The sequence below is a fragment of the Prunus persica genome, chromosome G3 (genome assembly GCF_000346465.2).
Source record: "Prunus persica cultivar Lovell chromosome G3, Prunus_persica_NCBIv2, whole genome shotgun sequence".
Lineage (NCBI taxonomy): Eukaryota > Viridiplantae > Streptophyta > Magnoliopsida > Rosales > Rosaceae > Prunus > Prunus persica.
This window is the reverse complement of record NC_034011.1, coordinates 24,833,226-24,856,097: the sequence shown is the minus strand read 5'-3', so window position 1 is coordinate 24,856,097 and position 22,872 is coordinate 24,833,226. Positions and strand designations below refer to the sequence as shown.

General features: G+C 40.0%; 8 protein-coding genes and 2 non-coding genes across 11 annotated transcripts; 5 read left to right on the top strand and 5 right to left on the bottom strand.

The window, feature by feature from the left end:
- Positions 737-3,012, top strand: LOC18783853 (transmembrane emp24 domain-containing protein p24delta9). 2 transcript variants are annotated; one of them, XM_020560199.1, is made up of 5 exons: positions 1,024-1,227; positions 1,558-1,767; positions 2,324-2,400; positions 2,592-2,745; positions 2,833-3,012. In XM_020560199.1, the coding sequence occupies exons 1-4, from the start codon at positions 1,024-1,026 to the stop codon at positions 2,734-2,736; spliced, it is 636 nt and encodes a 211-aa protein (XP_020415788.1). In that variant the 3' UTR covers positions 2,737-2,745; positions 2,833-3,012. The 2 variants fall into 2 exon arrangements, with proteins under 2 accessions (XP_007216546.1, XP_020415788.1); XM_007216484.2 differs by having other exon boundaries at positions 737-1,227; positions 2,592-2,960.
- On the top strand, positions 3,095-4,879 carry LOC18782069 (pentatricopeptide repeat-containing protein At1g74630). Its single transcript, XM_020560198.1, has one exon. It carries the CDS (start codon positions 3,290-3,292, stop codon positions 4,775-4,777), a length of 1,488 nt encoding a protein of 495 aa, XP_020415787.1. The 5' UTR covers positions 3,095-3,289; the 3' UTR covers positions 4,778-4,879.
- LOC18784067 (uncharacterized protein At5g39570) lies at positions 5,206-7,802 on the bottom strand. Its single transcript, XM_007215305.2, has 2 exons — positions 6,445-7,802; positions 5,206-5,614 (listed from the first exon to the last, which is right to left on the bottom strand). Exons 1-2 carry the CDS (start codon positions 7,708-7,710, stop codon positions 5,522-5,524), a joined length of 1,359 nt encoding a protein of 452 aa, XP_007215367.1. The 5' UTR covers positions 7,711-7,802; the 3' UTR covers positions 5,206-5,521.
- On the bottom strand, positions 8,665-9,449 carry LOC18782376 (uncharacterized protein At5g39570). Its single transcript, XM_020558787.1, has 2 exons — positions 9,144-9,449; positions 8,665-8,949 (listed from the first exon to the last, which is right to left on the bottom strand). Exons 1-2 carry the CDS (start codon positions 9,438-9,440, stop codon positions 8,878-8,880), a joined length of 369 nt encoding a protein of 122 aa, XP_020414376.1. The 5' UTR covers positions 9,441-9,449; the 3' UTR covers positions 8,665-8,877.
- Positions 10,355-13,451, top strand: LOC18782515 (pectinesterase 31). The gene is made up of 6 exons (XM_007215641.2): positions 10,355-10,796; positions 10,868-10,972; positions 11,744-11,821; positions 12,050-12,237; positions 12,338-12,511; positions 13,011-13,451. Exons 1-6 carry the CDS (start codon positions 10,554-10,556, stop codon positions 13,171-13,173), a joined length of 951 nt encoding a protein of 316 aa, XP_007215703.1. The 5' UTR covers positions 10,355-10,553; the 3' UTR covers positions 13,174-13,451.
- Positions 14,233-15,754, top strand: LOC18784203. Its single transcript, XM_007215792.2, has 5 exons — positions 14,233-14,554; positions 14,646-14,729; positions 14,851-15,000; positions 15,127-15,321; positions 15,443-15,754. Exons 1-5 carry the CDS (start codon positions 14,321-14,323, stop codon positions 15,536-15,538), a joined length of 759 nt encoding a protein of 252 aa, XP_007215854.1. The 5' UTR covers positions 14,233-14,320; the 3' UTR covers positions 15,539-15,754.
- TRNAA-UGC lies at positions 15,876-15,948 on the bottom strand. The gene has a single exon. It is a non-coding gene; the product is annotated as a tRNA-Ala (tRNA).
- On the top strand, positions 16,104-16,176 carry TRNAA-UGC. The gene has a single exon. It is a non-coding gene; the product is annotated as a tRNA-Ala (tRNA).
- LOC18784387 (pentatricopeptide repeat-containing protein At5g15340, mitochondrial) lies at positions 16,315-18,410 on the bottom strand. Its single transcript, XM_007217508.2, has one exon. It carries the CDS (start codon positions 18,254-18,256, stop codon positions 16,355-16,357), a length of 1,902 nt encoding a protein of 633 aa, XP_007217570.1. The 5' UTR covers positions 18,257-18,410; the 3' UTR covers positions 16,315-16,354.
- Positions 18,500-21,713, bottom strand: LOC18782968 (vesicle transport v-SNARE 13). Its single transcript, XM_007217696.2, has 6 exons — positions 21,325-21,713; positions 21,080-21,191; positions 20,215-20,273; positions 19,935-20,123; positions 19,287-19,457; positions 18,500-18,916 (listed from the first exon to the last, which is right to left on the bottom strand). The coding sequence occupies exons 2-6, from the start codon at positions 21,171-21,173 to the stop codon at positions 18,767-18,769; spliced, it is 663 nt and encodes a 220-aa protein (XP_007217758.1). The 5' UTR covers positions 21,174-21,191; positions 21,325-21,713; the 3' UTR covers positions 18,500-18,766.

The window sequence follows — 22,872 nt, the reverse complement described above, 5'->3', positions numbered from 1 at the left end:
TGCATGTATGTATGTCTGCCTGAAATCACGCTTTTATTTCTAGCCCAAACTACCATATTAGGTTGCATTATTTGACAAATGAAATTACAATAGTATTAGCCCCCACATCACCACTCACGCGTCCACATCTCAAACATTTCGTACGCGTACCTTTAAATATGCCTAAGATAAAGATTAGTGCATTAATTGGGTTAGGTATTGTTGATTTAGCTGTCTTTGTCTTGGTTTAAACAAATAAGTAAGGTAGTTGCTTGTGGAACTGTCTATTTGATTGAGGCCACGATGATAAACAATTTGCATTAGGATTTAAATAGTGTAATTTGGTAAGACATAAGATGTACACGTAACACGCTTGCAACCAAATGCGATTCAAGAATAGATGGGAACATTTGCCAATTACAAATGCAATCATAACATTGCATCAATTAACAGCTCATAAATTCATAATTAATCTTCCAAAACTAATATGCTAATTTCAATTTCTCTAGTAGCCAACACAAACTATAATAACAATAAATTTACTTCATATTTGGATACATATATTAAATTTTTTTATTATTAATACAAGTAATAATTTAAATTGAAAGAAAATAAAAATTTTCACACACATTACTAAAACACGAGTTTGAAACTTGAGACCACTGGTACCGTTGACTAAGTTCAAACCTTAACATAAGGATTGTGTGTGAATTTTTTTTCACTTTTTTTTTATAGGAGAATTTTTTTCACTTTGCCAAAAATAAGACATTAATAGCAACCTTCAAACCAAAATTGATTTTGGGAGGGCACTAATACTAAAAATTTAAAGGGACCCACACCCGAGCTGACATGGCGAAACACCATTCGTTCCCGGGAAATTAATACCAGAAGATCGTTTTACTCATAGAAACCCAGTGGTTAACAAACAAAAACAGATCTTCACCGTTTGGAGAGAAGCTCAGACTCCGACCAAAACTGCAATTTTTCATCTGGAGCCACCAGGGCTTGGTTTTTTTTTTTTTTAAAAAAATTATTTTAAACACAATGTCCCATATCAATTTTTCTGTAATTTTGATTTTGGGGTTAATGTCAACAATGGCGCATTCAATGCGTTTCGACCTTCAATCGGGCGCCACCAAGTGCATCTCAGACGACATAAAGAGCAATGCCATGACGGTGGGCAAGTATTCCGTCGTTAACCACAACGAGGGCTTTCCTAAACCTGACTCTCATAAGGTCACAGTCAGGGTAATTCCCAAACCAGCTTTGTATGTGGGTCTGTTTCTATTTCTAAATTCATCTAAAAATATTATTTGGGTTTCCTTTATTGCCAATTCTATAATTGGGTTTTCTATTTAATCTTGTTTGGAATTGTTTTGGGATTAATGGGATAAAAGTTTTAAACTTTGTTTTTTCTTTTTATTCACAGTGAAGCTAATGTTTAGGCAAAGCATTGATTTTGGCAACAATACATCCTCTTAAAGATTTCTCTTATTGGGTTCATTGATTTATTGTAAAGGTGTGATTTTTGTGCTCAGTTTAGAGATTTGATCTGGTGGTGCTGTGGGTTTGTAACAGGTGACCTCACCTTATGGAAGTAATTATCACTATGGGGATCACGTGGAATCGGGTAATTTTGCGTTTACTGCGGCAGAGACTGGTGATTATTCAGCTTGCTTTTGGGTGTCTGATCGTAAGCCCTCGACCACGGTGACCATTGATTTTGACTGGAAAACTGGAGTTGCTGCTAAGGACTGGTCCAAGGTTGCCAAGAAAGGGCAGATTGAAGTAAGCATTCTTCTGCTTGCACAAATCTATATATATGCACTTCCATTTTTGTTTGGTGTTCATTCCTTCATTGTGAATTCCAATATGAACGTAAACTTGGTTCTTCTATGCTTTATGTTTTTATCAGGAAATGTGATCCTAGTGAACTTGAAAAATATGAACACAAGTACTTGTTGATAATCAATAGGAAGAACAGAGGATTTCTGCAAAGTACAGGCTTGTTAGATTCACAAAATATATCAAGCAAAAAAGAATAAACCAGAAAGATCTCTTTTTGTTTTCTATTTGCTATGTAATATGATTAGTCTGTCTCTTGTGGGCTTCAAAGGCTTTTCCTTGTGGAGTTAGAATTCTTAAGGCAATAGGATTCAGTTTTGAAGTACGAAAATTACAAAATCCAGTATACAAAAAAATATTAAGTTGTTTTTTCAGCAGCCTAATCTCTGTGAATCTGTTTCACATTAATTAGTCTTTTATTTGTTGTAGAAATATCAAACGTACTGATAAAAATATGGTTTATATCTTGTTCTGATATTTCTTTTGTTCCTTGTGCTAGACGATGGAAGTTGAGCTGACAAAATTATATGATACTGTGTCATCCATTCATGATGAGATGTTTTTTCTTCGTGAAAGGTATAGCCACGTGTCATCCAACATTTTAGAAGCTTTTACGTCATTAAGTAATTTGAGTCGGAATATTGGACCCCATTTGTCCTGAGATTTCTTTGATGGAAATAGCCAGCATGTTTTGTTATATGTGAAGTTCATTTTCTCCCCATTTTTCTTTTCAATTCTCCCCCTTTCTTTCGGTTGTGGTGTTTCAGGGAGGAAGAAATGCAACAACTTAACAGATCAACTAACTCCAAGATGGCGACTTTTAGCTTCCTTTCCCTTCTGGTTTGCCTGTCAGTGGCCGGTTTGCAACTATGGCATCTCAAGATGTTCTTTGAGAGGAAGAAGCTCCTCTAGTTCCACTTCGTACTTATTTCCTTAACTTTTTCTTCTGCAGTTATATACATACTATTTTTCCCCCTGTATTACGAGGCCGAATTTTATGTTGCGCAGTGGTTTGTTCCACCGAGAGGTTAGCTGCTAGAAAAGAATCCTATCAAAGTTTTGGTTTTGTTTTGTTGAAACTGGTTCCATACTTTTCCAGATCAAGGGAACTAACTTATCAAGATCATTTGTAGTCACTTTGAATACTTACTTACATGTAACACTCAATGTTGATGACTTCATTTGCTCTCTTTTGGTTCAAGGACTCCATTTGCTCTTTAACCGACAGATGATAATTGATAAGCATGCAATGGTGGTGATGATAATTTCCACCAATAAAATGGATTGTAAGAATTTTTTATGGAAACTATTTAAAAAAAGATCAGCTATATGTTATAAATGAAAATGAAATATTAGTATTGAAAATTTGTAAATTCATTGAGGGGAAATAACAAGAGCGAGCCAAGAAAGGAAGAGAGAAGCCGTTAAAAAGAGTGAGACCAATTGAGTCAGCGACCATAAACCTATGCTACAGCCAGAGCAACAACAATGGCAGGTAAGTCTGAGCTTCAGCCTGGGCTACATGGCCCAGAACTGCCTCTCCATGAGACACCTCAAGCAAATCCACGCCCGCTCAATCGTCACAAACCTACACCACCACGCCATCGTCTTCGCCAAGCTGTTCCGCTTCGCCGCTGTCTCACCCTCCGGTGACTTAAACTACGCGCACCGCCTGTTCTGTCATATGCCCCAACCAACCACTTTCTTGTATAATACCCTCATCCGGGGTTACTCTAAAAGTTCGTCGCCTTCGCAATCGGTTCTTCTGTTTAACCAGATGAGGCTAAACAGCCTCAGCCCAGATGAGTTTACCTTCACATTTTTGCTGAAATCGCGGTCAAGAATGAAAATTGATGTGCCTTCGATAATGGCGTCCGATGAGATTCATGGGCTCGTGTTAAAGTTTGGGTTTTGCTCACATTTGTTTGTACAGAACGCATTGATTCATATATACGGGGCGAGAGGGATACCGCTTGCGGCAAGGCGAGTTTTCGATGAGGCGGTGGCTCCGGATGTCGTTTCTTGGTCGGGTTTGGTTAGTGCGCATGTGAGAGCGGGGGAATTGGACTTTGCACGGCAGGTGTTTGATGAGATGCCTGAGAGGGATGTGGTTTCTTGGACCGCTATGATTTCTGCCTATTCGCAAGCAAAGTATTCGAGGGAAGCGCTTGAGTTGTTTTGGGAGATGAATCGCGCGGGAGTGAGACCCGACGAGGTCACCATGGTCAGTGTGATCTCAGCTTGCACGGATTGGAAAGATGTGCAAACGGGGATATGCATCCACCAATATATTGATGAGAATGGGTTTGCTTGGATGGTTTCACTTTGCAATGCGCTAATTGACATGTATGCAAAGTGTGGATGCATGGATCGAGCGTGGCAAGTATTCAATAAGATGAACCAGAAGAGCTTGGTCACTTGGAATTCGATGATTTCAGCTTGTGCAAACCATGGCAATGCTGATGATGCATTCGGTTTGTTCGATAGTATGATTAGTGCCGGTTTTCCTCCAGACGGGGTCACGTTTCTAGCACTTTTAGTTGCTTATACACACAAGGGATTGGTAGACGAAGGGCTCTGGCTATTTGATAGAATGCAAAAAGACTACAGAATCGAGGCACAAATTGAGCATTACGGGTGTGTGGTAGATATGTTAGGCAAGGCAGGGCGGTTGGAGGAAGCATACAATTTGATTAGCAGTATGCCAGTTCCAGGAAATGATGTCGTTTGGGGAACGCTCCTCACAGCGTGCAGAACTTACGGTGATGCTGATATGGGCGAGAGGGTTGTGAAGAGGCTGTTAGAGTTGAAGCCAGATGAAGGTGGCTACTATATTCTCCTTCGTGATATTTATGTTGCTGCTGGAAGGACTGCGGAAGCAAATGCTATGAGGCAAACCATGATGGTTAACGGTGCTAGTAAGACTCCTGGATGCAGTTGGGTGGGAGCATAAGGTTTGTCATCAAATGCTGTGTCCGCCCTGGTCGTCCCGCAGTTAACCGATCCTGTTTTTGATGTTCCCCTCAGAGATGAATCCAATCAGTCTTCCAATTAGTAGGGGCACATATTACCAGTTCTTGTTTTTTAGCGGTTATGGAGTCTAAAGAGCAATGAAATGTGGAAAGACTGAAGATGAAAGATACGCGTGGGACTAGATTAAATTAAGATGAGTTGCATTTACAATCAGATTTAATCGAAGTCATGACTGATTAACATACAAACCTACGTATACCAAATAATTTCAGTGCAGAGTTGAGCTGTTGGGGGCTAGAAACCGATTCTAATATATACACTCTTTGACTCTTAATTCTGAAAGTGACTTTATTTTTCAGGTTCCTCGTTATGAATGACATTGGCACACATGGCTCTAGAAACTGAAAATGTAAAAACAAATTGTACTAACATACGCTAGAATGTATTTCACACCATAAAAACACCATTTCCAGGCATATTCATCATCAGTTAAAATAAACGCATGTAACATGACACTCCAACCCAGAAGTCTGGGTATTTATTTAGAAGCCACAAGTTGACACACAACAGACACTCAAACCTGAGATTTGAGTTTAGAGCTTAGGATACTCAAACATGTAATAGAGAATACCACTCAAAGGAAATACACGCCCAAACCCTTTATTTAGCATCAAAGTATGGCTATGGCTATGGCATGCATCCCCTTAAGGGGCAAGGATTATGATCATTCATCATCATAGCTCTTGCGGTGGTGGTGCTTGTGGTGACGTCGTTTTTTCTCCTCATCATCATCATCCTCATCCGAGTTGTCATTTCCCTGCCATATTCATTTGAGAGAATCAGATAAAATAAAATAAAAATAACCAACAGGGTTCGAAAAACAGGTACGTGTTCTACACTTTTAAACCACCTTCACCAGAGGCGCAGCTACTACACTACATGCATCTATTAGATCCCCTCACCAACAGCATTGAACTTACAACAGAGTAAACAGTTTTCACCAAGAATTTATCCAAATGATCCACAAGCCAAAGCATTAGGAGGAGGATATAGAAACATCATAGACCTAAAGTCACCTTCAGAGATTCGAGCTTGAGAAAAAAGTTTGTGCCTTGAGAAGGATTAGAAATGTTTTCGGATTCAAATGGTGATAAAAACCAGAAAACAAAACCAGGATGTCTTATCTCTGGAAGATATATTTTGACTCATTATTGCAACTACAACCCCCAAAATTTTATGCATGTAATTTGTAACTTATGATACTGTAATGAAGATGGACCACATGAATTGTTTAGAACTAATCACATAAGCTCTGCTCTCATCTTATACTAAATGAGTGCCAATACAAATAGATCAATCCAAAATGTTTTCCAACCAAAAATATAAACAGTTACTCAATGCATACGCAAAAGATGATTTCCATGATGCATTCAAATTGATAAATTAGCTAAAGAGGATCATTATAAATACCATGATTTGTATGTATATAATGGCACACTGGAAATGGGGATACGTACATTATGAACAGCATGCATGAAGATGGACAAGCAAACAAACAACAATCCACATGACTCAAACTTATATCATAGAGACGCCTAAATGTAAACACATAATTAAAAAAGGAGTTTTAAAGCTCGAGGTTCTCACATATTTCTTGCGACTATAGCCTTCCTCACGAGAACCATACTTAGGACGCTCAGCTTCATCATCATCACCGCGCCTCTCATAACCACCAGGCCTGCGGTACTCCTGCTCCTCGCTCCTCCCATAACTGGGCTTCTCATACTCCGCGCTTTCCTCCCCCTCATAACTGGGCCTCCCATAGCTGGGCCTCGGCGGTGGCGGCTCATCTCCGTAGCCAGGTCTCCCATAGCTGGGCCTTGGCGGCGGCGGCTCATCTCCGTAGCCAGGCCTCCCATAGCTGGGCCTCTCCTCGCTTTCTGGGATCTCATAACTAGGCCTCCTCCGCGGCTCTTCGCCATAACCAGGTCTCTCAAACTCAGTCTTCCCATAACCCGAACTCTCATACTTGGTCCTCTCCTCACTTTCTGAGGTCTCATAACTGGGCCTCCCATAGCTTGGCTTTCTCGGCGGCTCATCTCCATAACCAGGCTCCTCGCCATAACTCGGCTTCCGTTCATACCCAGACCCGAATCCAGCTCCCGGTGCTTCGAACTCAGGCTTTCGCCCATACCCAGATCCATGCTCAGATTCGGGAGCCTCGTACTCGGGCTTTCGCCCGTACCCAGATCCATACTCGGGTTCAGGCGTCTCGTACTCGGGCTTTCGACCGTACCCAGATCCATACTCGGGTTCAGGCGTCTCGTACTCGGGCTTTCGGCCATACCCAGATCCATACTCGGGTTCAGGCGTCTCGTACACTGGCTTTCGGCCATACCCAGATCCATACTCGGAACTGGGCTCATCGGACTCTGGTCTCCGTCGATACCCAGAACCGTATTCCGAACCGGGCTGTTCATACCCCGGCTTCCGACCATACCCAGACCCATGACCCAAATCGGGCCTCTCGGATCCATACTCGGGTCTATCCTCTCCGCCAGGCTGGAACCCATAAGCCGGTTGGGGCCTCCCTCCGTGCTCTCCCTCGGGATCGCCTCCACCTGGAGTGAACCCAATGGCGGGTCCGGGTAGGTGCGTGGGCCGGGCGTAGCTGCTGTACTCGTTGTCGAGAGCCTCTTCGTCATATGCAGAGGGCTCAGAGTACGATGAAAATTGGGGCCGCTCATAATCGAAATCATCGGAAGGCGATGAGTTAGGGTAGCAGGTCTCATCCGACGGCTCGAGAGCACGGCCGTAGGTCAGAAACAAATCGTATCCGCCACCGTACGGCGTCGGATCGTACTCGTCGAAGTCGTGAACTTCGTCATCGCCGACAGCTGTGTAGTACGGCATCGTTTTGAGGTTTCTGTGATCTGAGAAATGCGACTGTCAAAAATGACGAGGAAGCTTGGATCCCGCGTGATCTGTACCATTTTCTCGTCATCGTGGGATAACCGCGTCATGTCGTTGGCTCTTGCCGAGTGACAGGTGGACAGATTGAAGTAAGCGCAACCCAAAGGTAGACTTGGGCCTACCAAGCATGGGATCATTATCCGAAATTAAAGTAGTGGGCCATCTCGTCATTTCAGGGGCCCTTGAAATGCTTTCGGCAGTAGTGGGCCATATTCATTTTTCTTTTTTCTTAATATTCACTCTAGGATAACATTTTGGAGTTGTATTGTGTAATTGTCTCAAGTGATAGTAGATGTAGATCCATTCAAATAAAATTCAAGACTATAACTAACACATTCTCTAAGAGCAGTTTCAGGGGGGGTCCAAGAAGAAAAAGGCCTTTCAGCGGGCCTTTTTTTCCGGGCCGGATGTGGGTTCCATGAGCCTGAGCTGGTCCTTAGGCAAAATCAGCTTTTGCTCTAACCTGAGTTTGCTGATATTAGTAATAAAAAAATAAATAAATAAATAAACTATATTTTTTTTTTTTTAAACTAAAATTTTCAGAATTTTTTAAAAATAAATACTTAGTCATATTTTTTATTTCCCACGCCAAAACTATATACAAATTTCTCTCATCATATCGCATGTGAATAGTGATTACTATAGCAATGGTTGGAAACACCAAAAGCCATTTGCAAGGGCTGCCACTATTCACGTGAATAGTAATAGTCCTTACCTCCCCTCACCCTTTACCATTGTAAATGGGTGGAAGTGCTCTAAGAAAGGAAGATGGGTTTATTCCACTAGAAGAATATAGATAACAAAGCCAAATGTGAACCATATATACATTATAACCTGGATTATGCAGGAAGGAATGATTAGGTAACTTGATAATTTATAGAAATTAAGCGTTAATGAAGAGATGATAATTAATTGGGATGAAAATCAATAACCGAATAAGAACAGGATGCTATGGCATACGCGGGTTAGGAAGTTAACCAAAATAGTGTCTCCACCTTTGAACTTAAATTCGATTTCACTCCCCCATACATTATAATAGTTTAAAATATTATTTCGTAAAAAAAAATAAAAGAAGAACAGAATGCTCCGGAGAATCATATACGTCGGTCACTGAATTGCTTGTTCGCTGGTGCAACATCCGGGCCACCAAGATGATCTAGTGCCTCCAGGCGAGGTAGCCTGCATGTGGAGGCAGGCAGAGGGGTACACAACTAAATTAAAATCACTACAACTTCATCGTCATATAAGTTAACCGACTAACAACAAACACATGCATGCATGCATGCATATGCATATCTATTATGGCATTTACGTAAATATAACCCAATTAAATTGAGTGAAATGTAATTAATTATGATGAGCCTGCTTCTTACGTATTTCTTGCGACCGTATCCCCCTTCTCCTGCCGGAGTGGGCTCCTCATCGTCATAAGAATCGCTTCTCCTCCCTTCGCCGCGGCCCTGCCTCCGAATATTGTATTGATCTCCCTCTTGCGAAGGCCGGGCGTAGCTACTATACTCCTCTTTCACGGCCTCCTCGTCGTACGCGGACGGCTCCTGGTACGATGAGAACTCGGGCTGATCATAGTCCTCCTCGGGGTCCTCTCCCGAGGAGTGACGGTAGCACGTCCTCTCAGATGGGGCCACAGGGCGGCCGTAGGTCAGTGCCATATCGTACCCGCCCTCGTACGGCGTCGGATCATACTCCTCGAACACGTCCGCGCTGTCTTCGTTGGCGTCGTTCCCTGTGTAGTACGTGTAGTAGCGCGTCATTTTGAGGTTTTGATCAATTCCAAATGTGATTAGGAGGAGATGAATGAATATATTAAGCATTAAATATTCCTTAATTCTCTAACTATATATGTGGCGGTTGACGTTTTATCCTGCGAAAACAACGTCCGACCGTAACTTCTTCGGGGTACTCACACGTTGTAGGCCTTCTGACCAACATTTGGGATGAAAATTAGGTTAAAATAAAAACGTGTACAACTAGCTATCCTGCCATTAGATTTTTTTTTTCAAACAAAAGTTTAGGGGAATAGGACACTACCCCATTCTAAGGACAGGACATACCAAAGTTTTTTTAGGATTTATAGAGAGGGTCTTAATCCTTTTCTTTGTTTTTACATATTACCTATTAAGATGGATTGTCGACAATGAAATTCAAACCTACACCTTGCTAGGAAAGAGAGTGCTTCTTACCAATTCAACAAACCCTCGTTGACTTATTAAATTTCTTTTTAATGTTAGAAGAGTTTAGTTAAAAAGACTTGATGGTAAATGAGTAGTTTCCAGGCTTAGGATTATCCTTATCAATTTTTTATTTTTTTGTTACAAGACGGACGAATCCTAAAAAAGAAAATGACCAGCAAAGAATAATTCGGGCCGATACCCAATTTAATCTATCATCATCATCCAAAATAAGACCCGAAGAATTAGGTAATAAATGAAAACTATGCAAACCCAAAGAAAAATTATGTCCAATAGCAGCAAAAAAGATCAGCAACAACAAGGCCTTATTTGGGTTTCTTCAAAAAAAGCCCATTAGAAAACGGGTTAGTGGGCTACAGTTTGAGAAAAAAACTACACAAGATTCCAAGACTAAAAGTTTAACATTATCGGTTGAGTGAGTTCTCTGTCACTGTCGGCCCGTCTGGACCGTCTCTACGTTTTATCTCAGCTATCGATTCCATCGCCACCTACATGCAAGTAAAGACAGTCTCCTCTGCTAGCTATTAAGCACTTCAAATTTCCCACTTTTAGAAAGTACCCAGATCAATAGAAATGGCGGCCTTTCTGCTAAGGGTGGCACAGGACGGCTCCGGCGACTACCGGACGGTGCAGGAAGCCATAGATGCCGTCCCTCTTTGCAACACGCGTCGCACTTTGATTCGTGTCTCTCCCGGCATCTACAGGCAGCCCGTGTACGTACCCAAGACGAAGAATCTCATCACTCTCGCTGGTCTGGCTCCTGAGCTCACTGTGCTCACCTGGAACAACACCGCCACCAAAATTGAGCACCACCAGGTGAGGTAGTGACCTTTTCACTTGGGTATGTGGACACGTGTCCAATGAGTATGTTTGCTGACTTTGTGTAGGCTTCTCGTGTGATTGGAACTGGGACTTTCGGGTGTGGGACAACTATTGTGGAAGGAGAGGACTTTATTGCCGAGAACATCACCTTTGAGAACTCTTCTCCTGAGGTAAAACTTTGTTTCAGTTCTTAGTTCCATTTCATTTGTTATTGTTCAAGACTGCATCTTTTGATTGCTTTTTCGATGTTAGTGTAGTTCGGCATTTTGGTTTTCTGTATTTTGAAACTTGTAATGTGAACTAGCGCAGTGGTAACTCGAAAGTTCTCCAATTGGTTTTTTCTTATGATTGTTTTGGTTTGGTTCTGCTCTATGGCGGGTTATGAATTTGGAGTTGCTAGTTCCTTTGGATTAAGCGAGTTTTGGAAGTTCTAGTTGGGACTGAAGAAAATATAAATGATATGATAGAAAGAAGGGAAAATATGAGAAGTTAGAAGATTTTTCATTTTTCATCTTGTTTGGATTTGGGGAAAAACGGGATTATTCATATCATACAACACAAAAATCGCATTCTCTATAAAAATTTGTTAACTTTTGGAGAGAATATGGAAGTGCGGAAAAGAAGATCTAAAAGTCTCTCTGCTTATCTCCATATTGGGTCATCTGAACAAGAGAAACTTTAAAACTTTTCAATTTCATGTCTCTTCTTTTCTCTATTTGTCTCAATCCAAATATACTTTGTTAAGTTTGAAAGTTTTTTTTTCTTTTGAATTTTACTAATAGTCAAAATCTTTGTCATTATAGAAATTGGGGAATGCTTAAACTTAGGCTGTGGGAAAGGCTTAAACTTTATTTCCCCTTATCTCCTTCATTTCACTCCTGGGAACTTGGTTTACTATCAACATTGTGTTTAACTTTTTCTTCTCTCTTTTTGTTTGGTAGGGTTCAGGCCAAGCTGTGGCGATTAGAGTAACAGCTGATCGATGTGCCTTCTATAATTGCAGGTTCCTTGGATGGCAGGTATACCCACTGTTCCCATTTAGTTACTTTGTAGATCATAGACTTCACGAGACATCTTTAACAACAGATTGATGCTGAATATCTGATTACTTCATCTTAGTTAATTCATATTTTTAAATTTCTTGGTGGGCACAAAATGTTATTGTTTTCTTTCACTGTGTAAAAACTAGCCATTTGATAAGTGAGAGTTATCAGTGTAATAAGTGGGTTCTTTTAATTTTGATACAGGATACCCTGTACTTGCATTATGGAAAGCAGTATCTGAAAGATTGCTATGTTGAGGGAAGTGTTGACTTCATTTTCGGCAATAGCACAGCTCTTCTGGAGAATTGTCATATCCATTGCAAGGGAGCAGGCTTCATAACTGCACAAAGCAGGAAATCTTCCCAGGAGACAACAGGATATGTATTCTTAAGGTAACACACTATCTTGTAAACGAAAATAGCGAAGAAAAAAAGAAAAGAAAAATAAGAGAAGTGCCTGGTCATTGATGAACAATTTGTTGAATTGTTGCAGATGTGTAATCACTGGAAATGGAGGGACTTCTTATGCACATCTGGGACGGCCGTGGGGACCTTTTGGAAGAGTGGTCTTTGCGTATACATTTATGGATGGGTGCATCAGACATGTTGGCTGGAATAATTGGGGTAAAACAGAGAATGAAAGAAGCGCATGCTTTTATGAATACAGGTATGCATGTTTGATTCATCTGTTAGTACTTTAACTCAAGAGTGCCTCCCTTTAAACAAATGTGTTATTATTTCTTTCCCCTGTCCCATCTGGCTCTGAGTATGGTACGGGTATGAATGCCGCTAAGTATGCAATAGAAAATTTATGTAACTTAAGAACTTTTCACATTAGACTCCTATCGGTATGGACTAGAGTAATTTAGATGGTTAACCTGGGAGAACCTAAAAGCAAAGTTAAACAGAACTGAGAAGCGACATATGTTTGATCTACTTTAATTGGTTTCTTCAAGCTCTTTTGGAACATTTTTTAGATTCAGTGTATAAGCTTTTCTTTTCTGGAAGATAATATTCTCTCAAGATTGTCACTTTGTTTACCTGATCTTGGATGTAAGAAGAACTTCTTGAAGTACTGATTATTGTTTTGAAAGCTAAAATTTCTTTTGGACTGAGTGACTAGAAGCAGAATTTGTTAAGCTTGTATTATCCAATCAAAATTGCAGGTGTTTTGGACCAGGGAGTTGCCCATCAAAACGGGTGACATGGGCTAGAGAACTGTTAGATGAGGAAGCAGTCCAGTTCCTCCAGCATGGTTTCATTGACCCAGATCCAGAAAGGCCGTGGCTTGCTCAGAGGATGGCGCTAAGAATACCATATTCGGCATAGAAGTTCAAATTGAAACAGACATGGGGAAGACTCCCAAAAACTGAGAGTTTGAGTAATATTGAATGATATTAGGTGAATGAATAAGATACACATCATGGCTATTTCAAATCTTGCTTTGTCAAAGAAGAGGCATTACCCGATACCTTTTAATGTATGAGCTTCCTAGCAGATGCAAGTGCATGTAAATGTATGTTAAAGAATTTCAGTTATGATGGCTGATTGTCCATGATAATATATATTATTACTATTATTACATTTGTAAACCCGTTTTCCTTTCAGCCTTGAGATAGAAAATGGCCCATTTCAGATTGGTTATGGGACATGAAAATTTTGTCTTGGTCCTCCTCATCAGTCACCACCGCGTACATAAAGTAGCAATTTAGCACTCATGCTACTGGAAAGATCACTTTTTGTCCTTTGAATTGAACCGCTCTTTCTTGTTTTGATGAAAGTGAACCACCCTTCCATCAACCCCATCAAATGCATCATATGCCCCGTTTTGAGAAGAATTTGAATGTCATGGAGATGACACTATTTTGCTATTCTAACCGATCACGTGCTGCCATGTGGAATAGTTATAACGTGTGGCGGAACATATACAAGTTTTTCTGCCGGTTGAGACTAAGGCCTCGGTTAATGCTGCTTCATATGCAAAAATTACCTTAAAAAAAACATTTCATCTCTGAACATTTTGCATTTGAGGGTTAATGAGGCAGTGTTTTCAAACACTGAAACGACACTGTTGCAGTAGCAAGCATAGGCTTCTAAAAATCCCATGTTTCCAAGACGAAGCAAGCACGCACATGGACCTGGTTGAGCATAAAAACTGTATTCATATCGTTAGAGTCGAAAATGCTGATGTCGAGCACACATGCAGATGCAACGACATTTCGTTAATTACTTGCGTGTGGAGTTGAAAACGCTGATTTTGAGCAAACAGTTGCACATGGTTAGGAAGTGTGCTATGAGGTGCTGTAATTCTGATTTCTATTTCCGTTGCTCTATCAAATACTAGGGCCACCACCTGTCACCATGGAACTAAATTGTTCCTTTTTTTATTTATATCTTTTTTCTCTTCTTAGCTGCATAAAAGTTTGATATAAAGCTTAAGCTAGAGGAAACTAGTTTGCAATATGGTAAAGGGAAAATGGGTGAGGTTGCTGCTGCTGGTCTTTTTTCTGTATGGCATTGCCAACCCTTGTTCTGTCCTCGTAGAAGCATGCGTGCCGGAGCAGAAAATTTGAAGGGTAAGCTGATGAAGAAGCAGGACAGGCTTTGCCATGTAAAGGCCTTGTTTAATCCAAGTCTGCCAAAGAAAAAGGAGCCTTTAACCTTCTACTTTAGACATACTATTGATGCCCCTCTCTATGAGTCCCCTAGGGTACTATTCATCTCTCTCTCTCCCCCTCTCTCTTACAGACTGAAGCGCTTGCATAATTCATAATTTTCTTGAATGCTACTTTAATTTGCAGGCTCCATTTTATCAATATTTGGAGGATGAGCAAAGGGTTTTTAAAGCAATTTTTCAGGACGAGGAAAAAACTCAACTCAATGAGGTGCCAGTGCTCTCTTCTTGTTATTTTCCTGCATTTCTATATAAATTTGAACTTTTTCTCAATTGTTATCATCCTTAATCAGCTGGGATTAGGTTTAAGGACGTATCATGTGATTATGCAGGAAGAGTGGAGAATTCAAATGCCAGCCATGCAAGTCTTGTTCTTGTCTATCTACCTTATACTATATGTAAAGTTAAGAATGAAATCGATGGGGAAAGACTACCCTTCTCATGTTCCTCAAGACATTTCCAAGGTTCTTGAGATTGACATTGTAAGTAAGCATACCATAATCCATTCGGGAAAAAAAAGAATCAATAGGTAATTAGTTTCATGTACTTGAGGGAGATTTCCCAGGTCACATTTCTTTGTTTATTTGTTTGTTTTTTTCTTTTTCTAGACAAGATGGGAGCTCCTAGGCCCTTCAGATTACGAGCCAGGGGATTTTAGCCTCACTATCAAAGGAACCATATACTCTGAAAGACAAGGAGCACAAAGCTGGCTTAGAAACATATTTGATATCAACATAAGCTTCATTGTTTCACCTCTGCTTGCTTGGGTGCCGGATGATGTTATGCGAAACATTACAAAAACGGTTAGTTCTTCAAAACCCAAGTGTGTTAGGCTATTTGATTTTCTCTTATAGATACCATACAAGTACAGTTAGAAAATAAGGGCAAGTATCTTTCTGGCCAATTAATGTTTTCGGCGAACAGCTTGTGAAGACGACGATGGACGATGTGAAAGTAAATGCCAGGCTGCTAGCAGATTATGACAAATTCAAAACAGAGAAGCTCAAGAATGTGGTCTAATTAATCATGTGAGTAGTACTCATTGAAAAATCCAAGTACAAACATATGTTGAATTTTTGAATGTCTTGAAGAACTGCTGCAACTAATAAGTAAGGAGTAGTAGGACACATTGAAGGCACCACAAGACTGAGAGGTGGTTGTTCTTCATTCATTGTATTGTGAACCAACCATGGCCAAATTGTTTCCCATTTCCATCTTGATTGCCCTGTTTTCATACTCTGTTGTGTATCAATTAGGTTGCAAGTTCTAAGAAATTAGTAATGAGAAAGAAATAGGGACTAAAAAGTAAAGTTAAATGATTGAAAGACAAAACAAACCAAAGGAAAAAGAAAAACAATGGAGATGCAGGGGATCGAACCCTGTACCTCCCGCATGCAAAGCGGGCGCTCTACCATTTGAGCTACATCCCCAACTTATTGTAAAAAGGACATTAAAACTTTAAGAAAACCCACCATATTAATATTCCAACTTCCAAATAACCGTTGCTCTCGCATGCAAAGCGAGCGCTGCCATTTGTTTCATCTATACCATGAAATAAGAATATGATTAATTTATTTAGCAAATTGGGGATGTAGCTCAAATGGTAGAGCGCCCGCTTTGCATGCGGGAGGTACAGGGTTCGATCCCCTGCATCTCCAGTGGTTCTTTGTTTTTTTTGGGCTTTTGAAAACAGCCTTAATTAGCATTTTTACAAGCATAATGAACAAATAAGGAGAAGCATAATGAATAAACGTCATAAAGTTCCATTCAATAGGACATCAAATAGGCCAAACAAATCTAATTAATCACCACTTGCATTATTTATGTACAAACACATCACCAATAATCAGAGCAAGAACAAGAACCTTGCTTGAAACAATGAAATCGATTCCGATCCCTGATTACAATTTCTCGGTTATAAACATGAGAAACTATTTTCATAGCAGAATGACAGTCTACACATATCCGCAGATTCTTGAAAATATAAAGAGTTGAGCCAGCTCTTGTGCTTATAAGTCCAAAACAGACTGCCAGCTTTTCACTGTGGCAAAACAATGCCTGCTCTATCTCCTCCAGCTTATCTGCATCATCATCTCTACTGTCAACGCCAAAGAAAACTTGAGAACCAGTATTTGGGACATAACCAGCCAATCTCAACCTTTGTATCATCTCATCCAACTTCACGTAAATCTCCATCGTCTGTGGGTGTGACTTATCTCCGGCACTGAACTGATGAACTTGGCAACCCACATAAACTGAACTCATTCCAGGCACCTTTCTTATACCCCTGTTCTTAAGATCCTGTCTCAGTGAGTTAGCCTTGTCCTGCTTTCCACCTAAAGCATACATGTTTGAAAGCAGGACATGATGATCTGTGTTGTGGGGATGCATTCGAACCAGTTCTTGCAGAATGCGTTCGCCCAGCTTTAGCTTTCCGTGGACTCTGCAAGAACCAAGAAAGGAACCTAAAACAACCTCATTTGGAGGCATTGGCATTTTCTTAATCAAGACTTCAGCCTCTTCTAAATGACCAGCCCTACCTAGAAGATCCACCATACAAGCATAGTGTTCTATCTTAGGTGTTACACCGTATGATGCTTCAAGATTATCAAAGTAATGTCGACCCTGTTCAACAAGGCCCGAGTGGCTGCAAGCACTCAACAAAGCGGTAAAGGTTAAATCGTCTGGCTTGGCTTCTTTGAGCATTTGAGGAAACATATTCAGAACAAGTTTACCCCTTCCATGCATTGCCAACCCACTAAGCAAAGCATTCCAGGTCACTTCATTCCTTTGGTGCATGTGCTCGAAAACTTTCAACGCAGTGTCTACTCTACCACATTTTGCATACATGTCAACCACTGCTGTGCCAACCATGATATCAATCTCATTACCCACTGCCTTAACAGCATAGGCATGAACCCAACGGCCTGTCATCGTATCTCCCGATTGCGCAGAAGCCGATAAAAATGAACAGAGGGTGACATAATTCAATCCCAAACCACAACCAAAAACCATTTCTTCAAGAAGAGAAAAGCCTTCACGGATAAGCCCAACACTCACATAACCAACAATCATAATCGTCCAAGCAACCTCATTCCTCTCAGGCATATTATCAAACACCCTCCTCCCACTTCCCACACCTTCCAATTTAACCACACCATCCAAAATCACAGTCCACGACACGACGCTCCTCTCCCCCATCTCTTCAAACACCCGTCTCGCCATACCCAATAGGCCACACTTGACATACATATCCATGACCCCATTGCAAGCCTTGACACTAGAACCCAAACCCACCTTCATCACAAACCCATGCCCTTGCTCCCCAATCTCAACGTTGCCCAGCCGAGCACACGCATTGAACAAGCAAGCCATGGCCACGTCGTCCACCCTCACGTTTTCTCTTCTCATTTCGACAAACAAACGAAGCCCACTTTGGGGCATGCCGTGGCGGGAAAAGCAGCCCATCAGGACGGTCCAGTCCACAGCGTCTTTGTGCGAGTTGGGAATTTCATCGAACAGCTTGCGGGCAGAGCATACACTGCCATGGGCGGCGTATAAGTGGAGGAGGGCATTGTGAAGGAATGAGTCTGGCATGGCGGCAAGGCCGCCGGTGATAATGGCTGCGTGAAGCTTCTTGCCCATGTCGATAGAGCATTGGCGCGTGCATGCTCGAATAAGCGAACGGAGGTGGCGGTTGGGGAGCGATGCCAAGGCAGCGTTGGTTGGCCATCTCATAAGAGTGGCTGAAAGAGGCAGCTTAAGTTTGGACCTGTGGAGAAACAGAAGAGTAACATAGACCGAACCAAGGGAATTGTTCAGTCGTTTACTTAAATACAGATAAGCCAATAACAACTTTCTATTTTCTTTATCTTAGTAAGTAACATGGGAGGATGGGATGCGTGAGTTAAGCCAGTTGGTCAGGGACGGTGAGGCCCGTCTCTTTGCACTAAAATTCGAGTAATATGGGAGTTATTCAGATAAAGAAGAAAGGAATTCCGATATATGATTAACTGTACTTAATGAGTAATGAACCCACTCATGGTGAAAGCAAAACATATGTCTTTTTAGTAGTGAATACAACCAGCAAAGAATCGAAACGTATCAATATTTTGCCATTACTACACAATCATGCATCTCCATCTTGACAACTCAATTTTGCACACTCGAAAAATAAGGAGAAACAAGAAAATGAAAATCTGTTCGTTCGAAACACCCACAAGCTCAAACAAGCGGAAAATGTCTTGGCTATTTAAGTTTGAAGTACAAGATCAAGGCGATGGCAATGACAAGAACGGCAATAACACTGCCAATAATCCACTTGTTCCTGCTCATCCTCCGTGCCATGGAAGTCAAAACTCTCTTGCTTTTCCCTATGTTGTCATCCACCCCATGAAGCTGCAGTAGAAAGAAAACAGTCAAATAATTATGTCCAAGGGTGCCATATATTGCATTGATAGCAAACAGTTATACCAACAACTTTTGTGCTTCGAGAAACTTATTTTTAGTAAAGTAAATGGATACATACAGCCATAGCTCACTGCTGAAAACTAAAACTAAAAACTATGAAAAGAAGATGAAGAGTAAATCATGTCCAAGAGGTGGTATGTCCAAAAGCACAAAGTACAATGGTGTAATTTCATTATTCTCATACATTACTCAGAAGGAAGGGAAGGTGTGCATACTACTGACTAAATGTAAGGGAAAAAAGACGAAAAAGATAGTAAATCGACCCTAAAACGAATACAAAACCTGAAAAGATAATTACCGTGTTATTTGCATGTAACAGAGACTGTCTCTGTGAATGCAGATCTTGAAGGATTGAAACACCAAGCTCTTCTGTTTCCAGCATGGTTCTTCTACTGTCCTTAACTCTATCACTAGACTTGTTTAATCTCTCTGTTGACATCATTAGCCTTCCTCTTTGATCAGCTGATGCCTATTGCATTTGCATCAGTTAGTAGTGGTAAACAAGTTATCCAAAATTCAAGAAAGGATGAGCTTTCAGAGCAGAAGGGTTGAAACAGTCATGGATGTTTAGTGCACCAAATACAAAGCTCTGGAATGCACACACTAGTCTCATCATACGTCACAATAGAGGAAAAACTAATAATTATGACAGAAGTGCTTAGTGAAACGAATTTTCAAAGAATCTCACACGCATTCTTTCTGCGCTTCTTATATGTAATAAAAAGTAGAGATATAATCACGCAAAAGAATGCTTCTATGGAGCATCTTTGTTTCCAATAAGCAAGTGGCCATCAACTCAAACCAGAAACTGATGAGAATGTTCACTGACTGATTTGCTCACCAAAGTGTATTCTTCCTCACAAACTCACTACTGCGTAATGAATCACACTCTTATATTTAATAACTATTAGAAACATAAAAATTAGCTATTAGGATCTAAACATACCGTCAGAGTATCAGCCATGCCTGATTCCAACAACTCATCTCGGGCAGATGAATATGAGTTACCAGATACAAGTCTTTTAACTTCGCTTTTCAGATTATTCAGATCTGATTTATATTCCCTCAACTTAGCAAGAAGCACAGCTTTAATATTTGGTGGCAAACTTCTTGCCTCGAGGTCCATTTTCCGGATCTGAAATTTTTTGAGAAACATTACATTTAATACAAAGTAAAAGGAAATAACAGAAACTAATCCTCCCAAGGAGAATAGTTTAACTAATTACCAAAGATTCTGCATCATCAATTGCAGCCTTTATTTCAGAAATCTTTTGCTTCTTTTGCTCTGCAGATTAAAGAAGAAGCAAAATCTGATTATAAGCATGTATAAACCCCCAACGAGCAAAATTTGAAATATTATTCTTAAGTTCATCATTGCATGAAATGACTTAAAAACCTTTTTCTCTGTATTTTTGTACCTGCAACACTCCAATCCACTACTTATGGCTGGTGTTGCTACAATACTCAACATCCAAAAAGTCAGAATGGATTCGTCTCCCATCCATTTCAATGGCATTCAATTGTTGAAAATTTTGAGAGTATAAATTGACCCCAATCTTAGATTAGACATACAATTAATGTGCAATACCAGATCCCATCCACTCTCTTTCTTGTTTTTTCCTCTTGGTCAATAAATCATAGGCAAAGTCTACTTTCAAACAACCATTTTAACACATTAAGCATAAGATTCTTCAAACCAGTGGAGCTCTATCAGCCTAATGATTTCCACCATCTTTCGAGATCACTAAACCTAGAGCTATTAATAAGTTTTCAACCTCAAATAAAGAAGCATAATTTATGTTAGCAACTTAGCATCATCTCAAATTAACAGTCTAGTGATCAGGTAAACACATATCCCCCACCAACCAAAACCGAGAAGTCAGTTGTCGCACAATTAAGGCAAATCCCAGACGTACATTAAGATCCTCCACCAGGTTTGGGATACCTATGCTTAAATCAACAAAAAGACTGAAACTTTATCCATAAAATCCATGCCACCGGCACAATTAAATACAAACTAAATCATCTAAATTCGGGGTAGCTACATATAAAAATCACATGTACGAAAAATAGAAAGAGTGGGAATTGGACCTCCATCAAGAGCACCAGCTACCGTACACTTTTTGGTGAGGTTGGCAGAGAGCTCACTGTATTGGCGCTCGTACCCTTCAAATACGTCACTCATCTTTCCCTAAATTTCTCTCTGCATTCAACCATCATACAATTTCAAAATGAATCAAAATAAAGCCCTAAATCGATCAAAATTAGGAGATTGAATTGTGCAACTATCATAATAATTTGAACGATCTGAGATCAATTGAATAAAAGGTACAGGCCTGTTAAGATCGGAGATTCAGATGGATGGCCGGAAACGAGCCTGAGGTCAGTGGCGGATGTTGAATGTTTCTACCAGGCGGTGGTGGTTTGCTATTGGAAAGGATCAAAACGGCAATGTGCGCGAAATGGAACCAACAGTAGTATTAATTTTGTGTGCATCTTCCGATAAAATCACCGACCGTGGTATGCTCGGGTATTACACTTGGCTCTTCCTGCTGACAACCGGGTCGTGGGGTTTTTTTTTGGCCAAATGGGTTTTTTTTTTTTTTTTGGGTGGAAAATATATTTTATTAAAATGTCATAATATGTGTACAGTGAATAACTAGAATAGCCAATTCATGAACCAGGGGTTTACCATAGTGGTAAGCTGCCCCCCTCTTCCCCTCATGGTCACCTGAATAGTCAATTCATAACCCAAACGCGGCAAACATGAACAAAAACAAAATCTTAGTTATAAAAAAAAAAAAACCAAAACTACATATACAGATTCCCAATAGTAAGCGACCTACTTCTCAGAAACAATGACATGGATATGAGATACAAAAACAAAATAAAGATAAGTATAAGACATCTATTCTTTTGCCTCTTCTCTTAGAGATACTCTTATGTTTGGTACGAGTCTAATTTGGTTCCTTTTTTTTTTTTTTTGAGTTCATCTTCTGTCTCTCATTTTCTCTATATCATTGAAGAATCATGCATATTAATGGGTTGGGTTATGTCTTTGTTGTGTTAATGGGTTAGGTTATTTAGTTCTTGTGTCAAGGGTTTGATTGTCAATGTGTTATTTATCAATTTTATAGGTTTTTTGTTTTGTTAATGGATCAATGGTTTTATTTATCAAGTGTGTTAATGGGCTGTACTTCACATGTATGAAAGTTTTACTTCAAAATTCTTTGTTTTAAAGTCAATATTTCCTCTTTAAAAAAATATATATACATATGATTTTCTTTGTTGATTTTCTCCAATACTTAAAATATGTGTGAAAGAGAGTTTGTTAATATGCACTTAATATATATAAAAGAAAGTTTGTTAATAATATCAATAACACAACGATAATTAAAGAATTTAAGACTTCTAAACTTTTCGTAGGATAAACTTTTGGATTTAAATAGTGTTGTTTTGTACTGCATTGCATTTATTTGTGGTTTTTGTTTTTATTAAGTTTTTATTTATGCATAAAAATGCATTTGAGGGTAACGCTGAATTCGTTCTCTGATTAGGTGTATCTTTTTATGTTAGTGCCATTGAATTTAATACAATATGTTTAGCCCGACCAACTTTCAAATCCTAGATCTACCATTGGTTGAGCTTGAGTAAGGGTGGGCATCGGTTGAGTTGGGTAGGTTTTAGTCCCAACTCGTAACCCAATCCTATAGCGATTTATGTTTTATTGGACCTAAGACTTGCTCATTATTAGGCCAACTCAACTCAACCCAAATTTCTTGTGATCGAGTTGAGCGGTTCAGTCGGATTAACTCAAACTTAAGCATATTTTTAAGTTTTAGTTCCAACCCATATATAGCAATTAATGATTTTTTTGAACTCAA

Excerpts from the sequence above, each read along its gene's own strand:
- LOC18784387 (XM_007217508.2), bottom strand. The coding sequence starts at position 18,256 with ATGAGATGGCCAACCAACGCTGCCTTGGCATCGCTCCCCAACCGCCAC.
- LOC18782376 (XM_020558787.1), bottom strand. The coding sequence starts at position 9,440 with ATGGCACTGACCTACGGCCGCCCTGTGGCCCCATCTGAGAGGACGTGC. Across the intron at positions 8,950-9,143 it reads GATACGGTCGCAAGAAATAC|GCTACCTCGCCTGGAGGCAC; the intron begins GTAAGAAGCAGG and ends CTCCACATGCAG.
- LOC18784067 (XM_007215305.2), bottom strand. The coding sequence starts at position 7,710 with ATGCCGTACTACACAGCTGTCGGCGATGACGAAGTTCACGACTTCGAC. Across the intron at positions 5,615-6,444 it reads GCTATAGTCGCAAGAAATAT|GGAAATGACAACTCGGATGA; the intron begins GTGAGAACCTCG and ends TGAATATGGCAG.
- LOC18782515 (XM_007215641.2), top strand. The coding sequence starts at position 10,554 with ATGGCGGCCTTTCTGCTAAGGGTGGCACAGGACGGCTCCGGCGACTAC. Across the intron at positions 10,973-11,743 it reads TTGAGAACTCTTCTCCTGAG|GGTTCAGGCCAAGCTGTGGC; the intron begins GTAAAACTTTGT and ends TTTGTTTGGTAG. Across the intron at positions 11,822-12,049 it reads GCAGGTTCCTTGGATGGCAG|GATACCCTGTACTTGCATTA; the intron begins GTATACCCACTG and ends ATTTTGATACAG.
- LOC18783853 (XM_020560199.1), top strand. The coding sequence starts at position 1,024 with ATGTCCCATATCAATTTTTCTGTAATTTTGATTTTGGGGTTAATGTCA. Across the intron at positions 1,228-1,557 it reads CTCATAAGGTCACAGTCAGG|GTGACCTCACCTTATGGAAG; the intron begins GTAATTCCCAAA and ends GGTTTGTAACAG. Across the intron at positions 2,401-2,591 it reads ATGTTTTTTCTTCGTGAAAG|GGAGGAAGAAATGCAACAAC; the intron begins GTATAGCCACGT and ends GTGGTGTTTCAG.
- LOC18784203 (XM_007215792.2), top strand. The coding sequence starts at position 14,321 with ATGGGTGAGGTTGCTGCTGCTGGTCTTTTTTCTGTATGGCATTGCCAA. Across the intron at positions 14,730-14,850 it reads AAAAAACTCAACTCAATGAG|GAAGAGTGGAGAATTCAAAT; the intron begins GTGCCAGTGCTC and ends GTGATTATGCAG. Across the intron at positions 15,322-15,442 it reads TGCGAAACATTACAAAAACG|CTTGTGAAGACGACGATGGA; the intron begins GTTAGTTCTTCA and ends TTCGGCGAACAG.
- LOC18782968 (XM_007217696.2), bottom strand. The coding sequence starts at position 21,173 with ATGAGTGACGTATTTGAAGGGTACGAGCGCCAATACAGTGAGCTCTCT. Across the intron at positions 20,124-20,214 it reads TTGATGATGCAGAATCTTTG|ATCCGGAAAATGGACCTCGA; the intron begins GTAATTAGTTAA and ends AAAAAATTTCAG. Across the intron at positions 19,458-19,934 it reads GCATGGCTGATACTCTGACG|GCATCAGCTGATCAAAGAGG; the intron begins GTATGTTTAGAT and ends CAAATGCAATAG.
- LOC18782069 (XM_020560198.1), top strand. The coding sequence starts at position 3,290 with ATGCTACAGCCAGAGCAACAACAATGGCAGGTAAGTCTGAGCTTCAGC.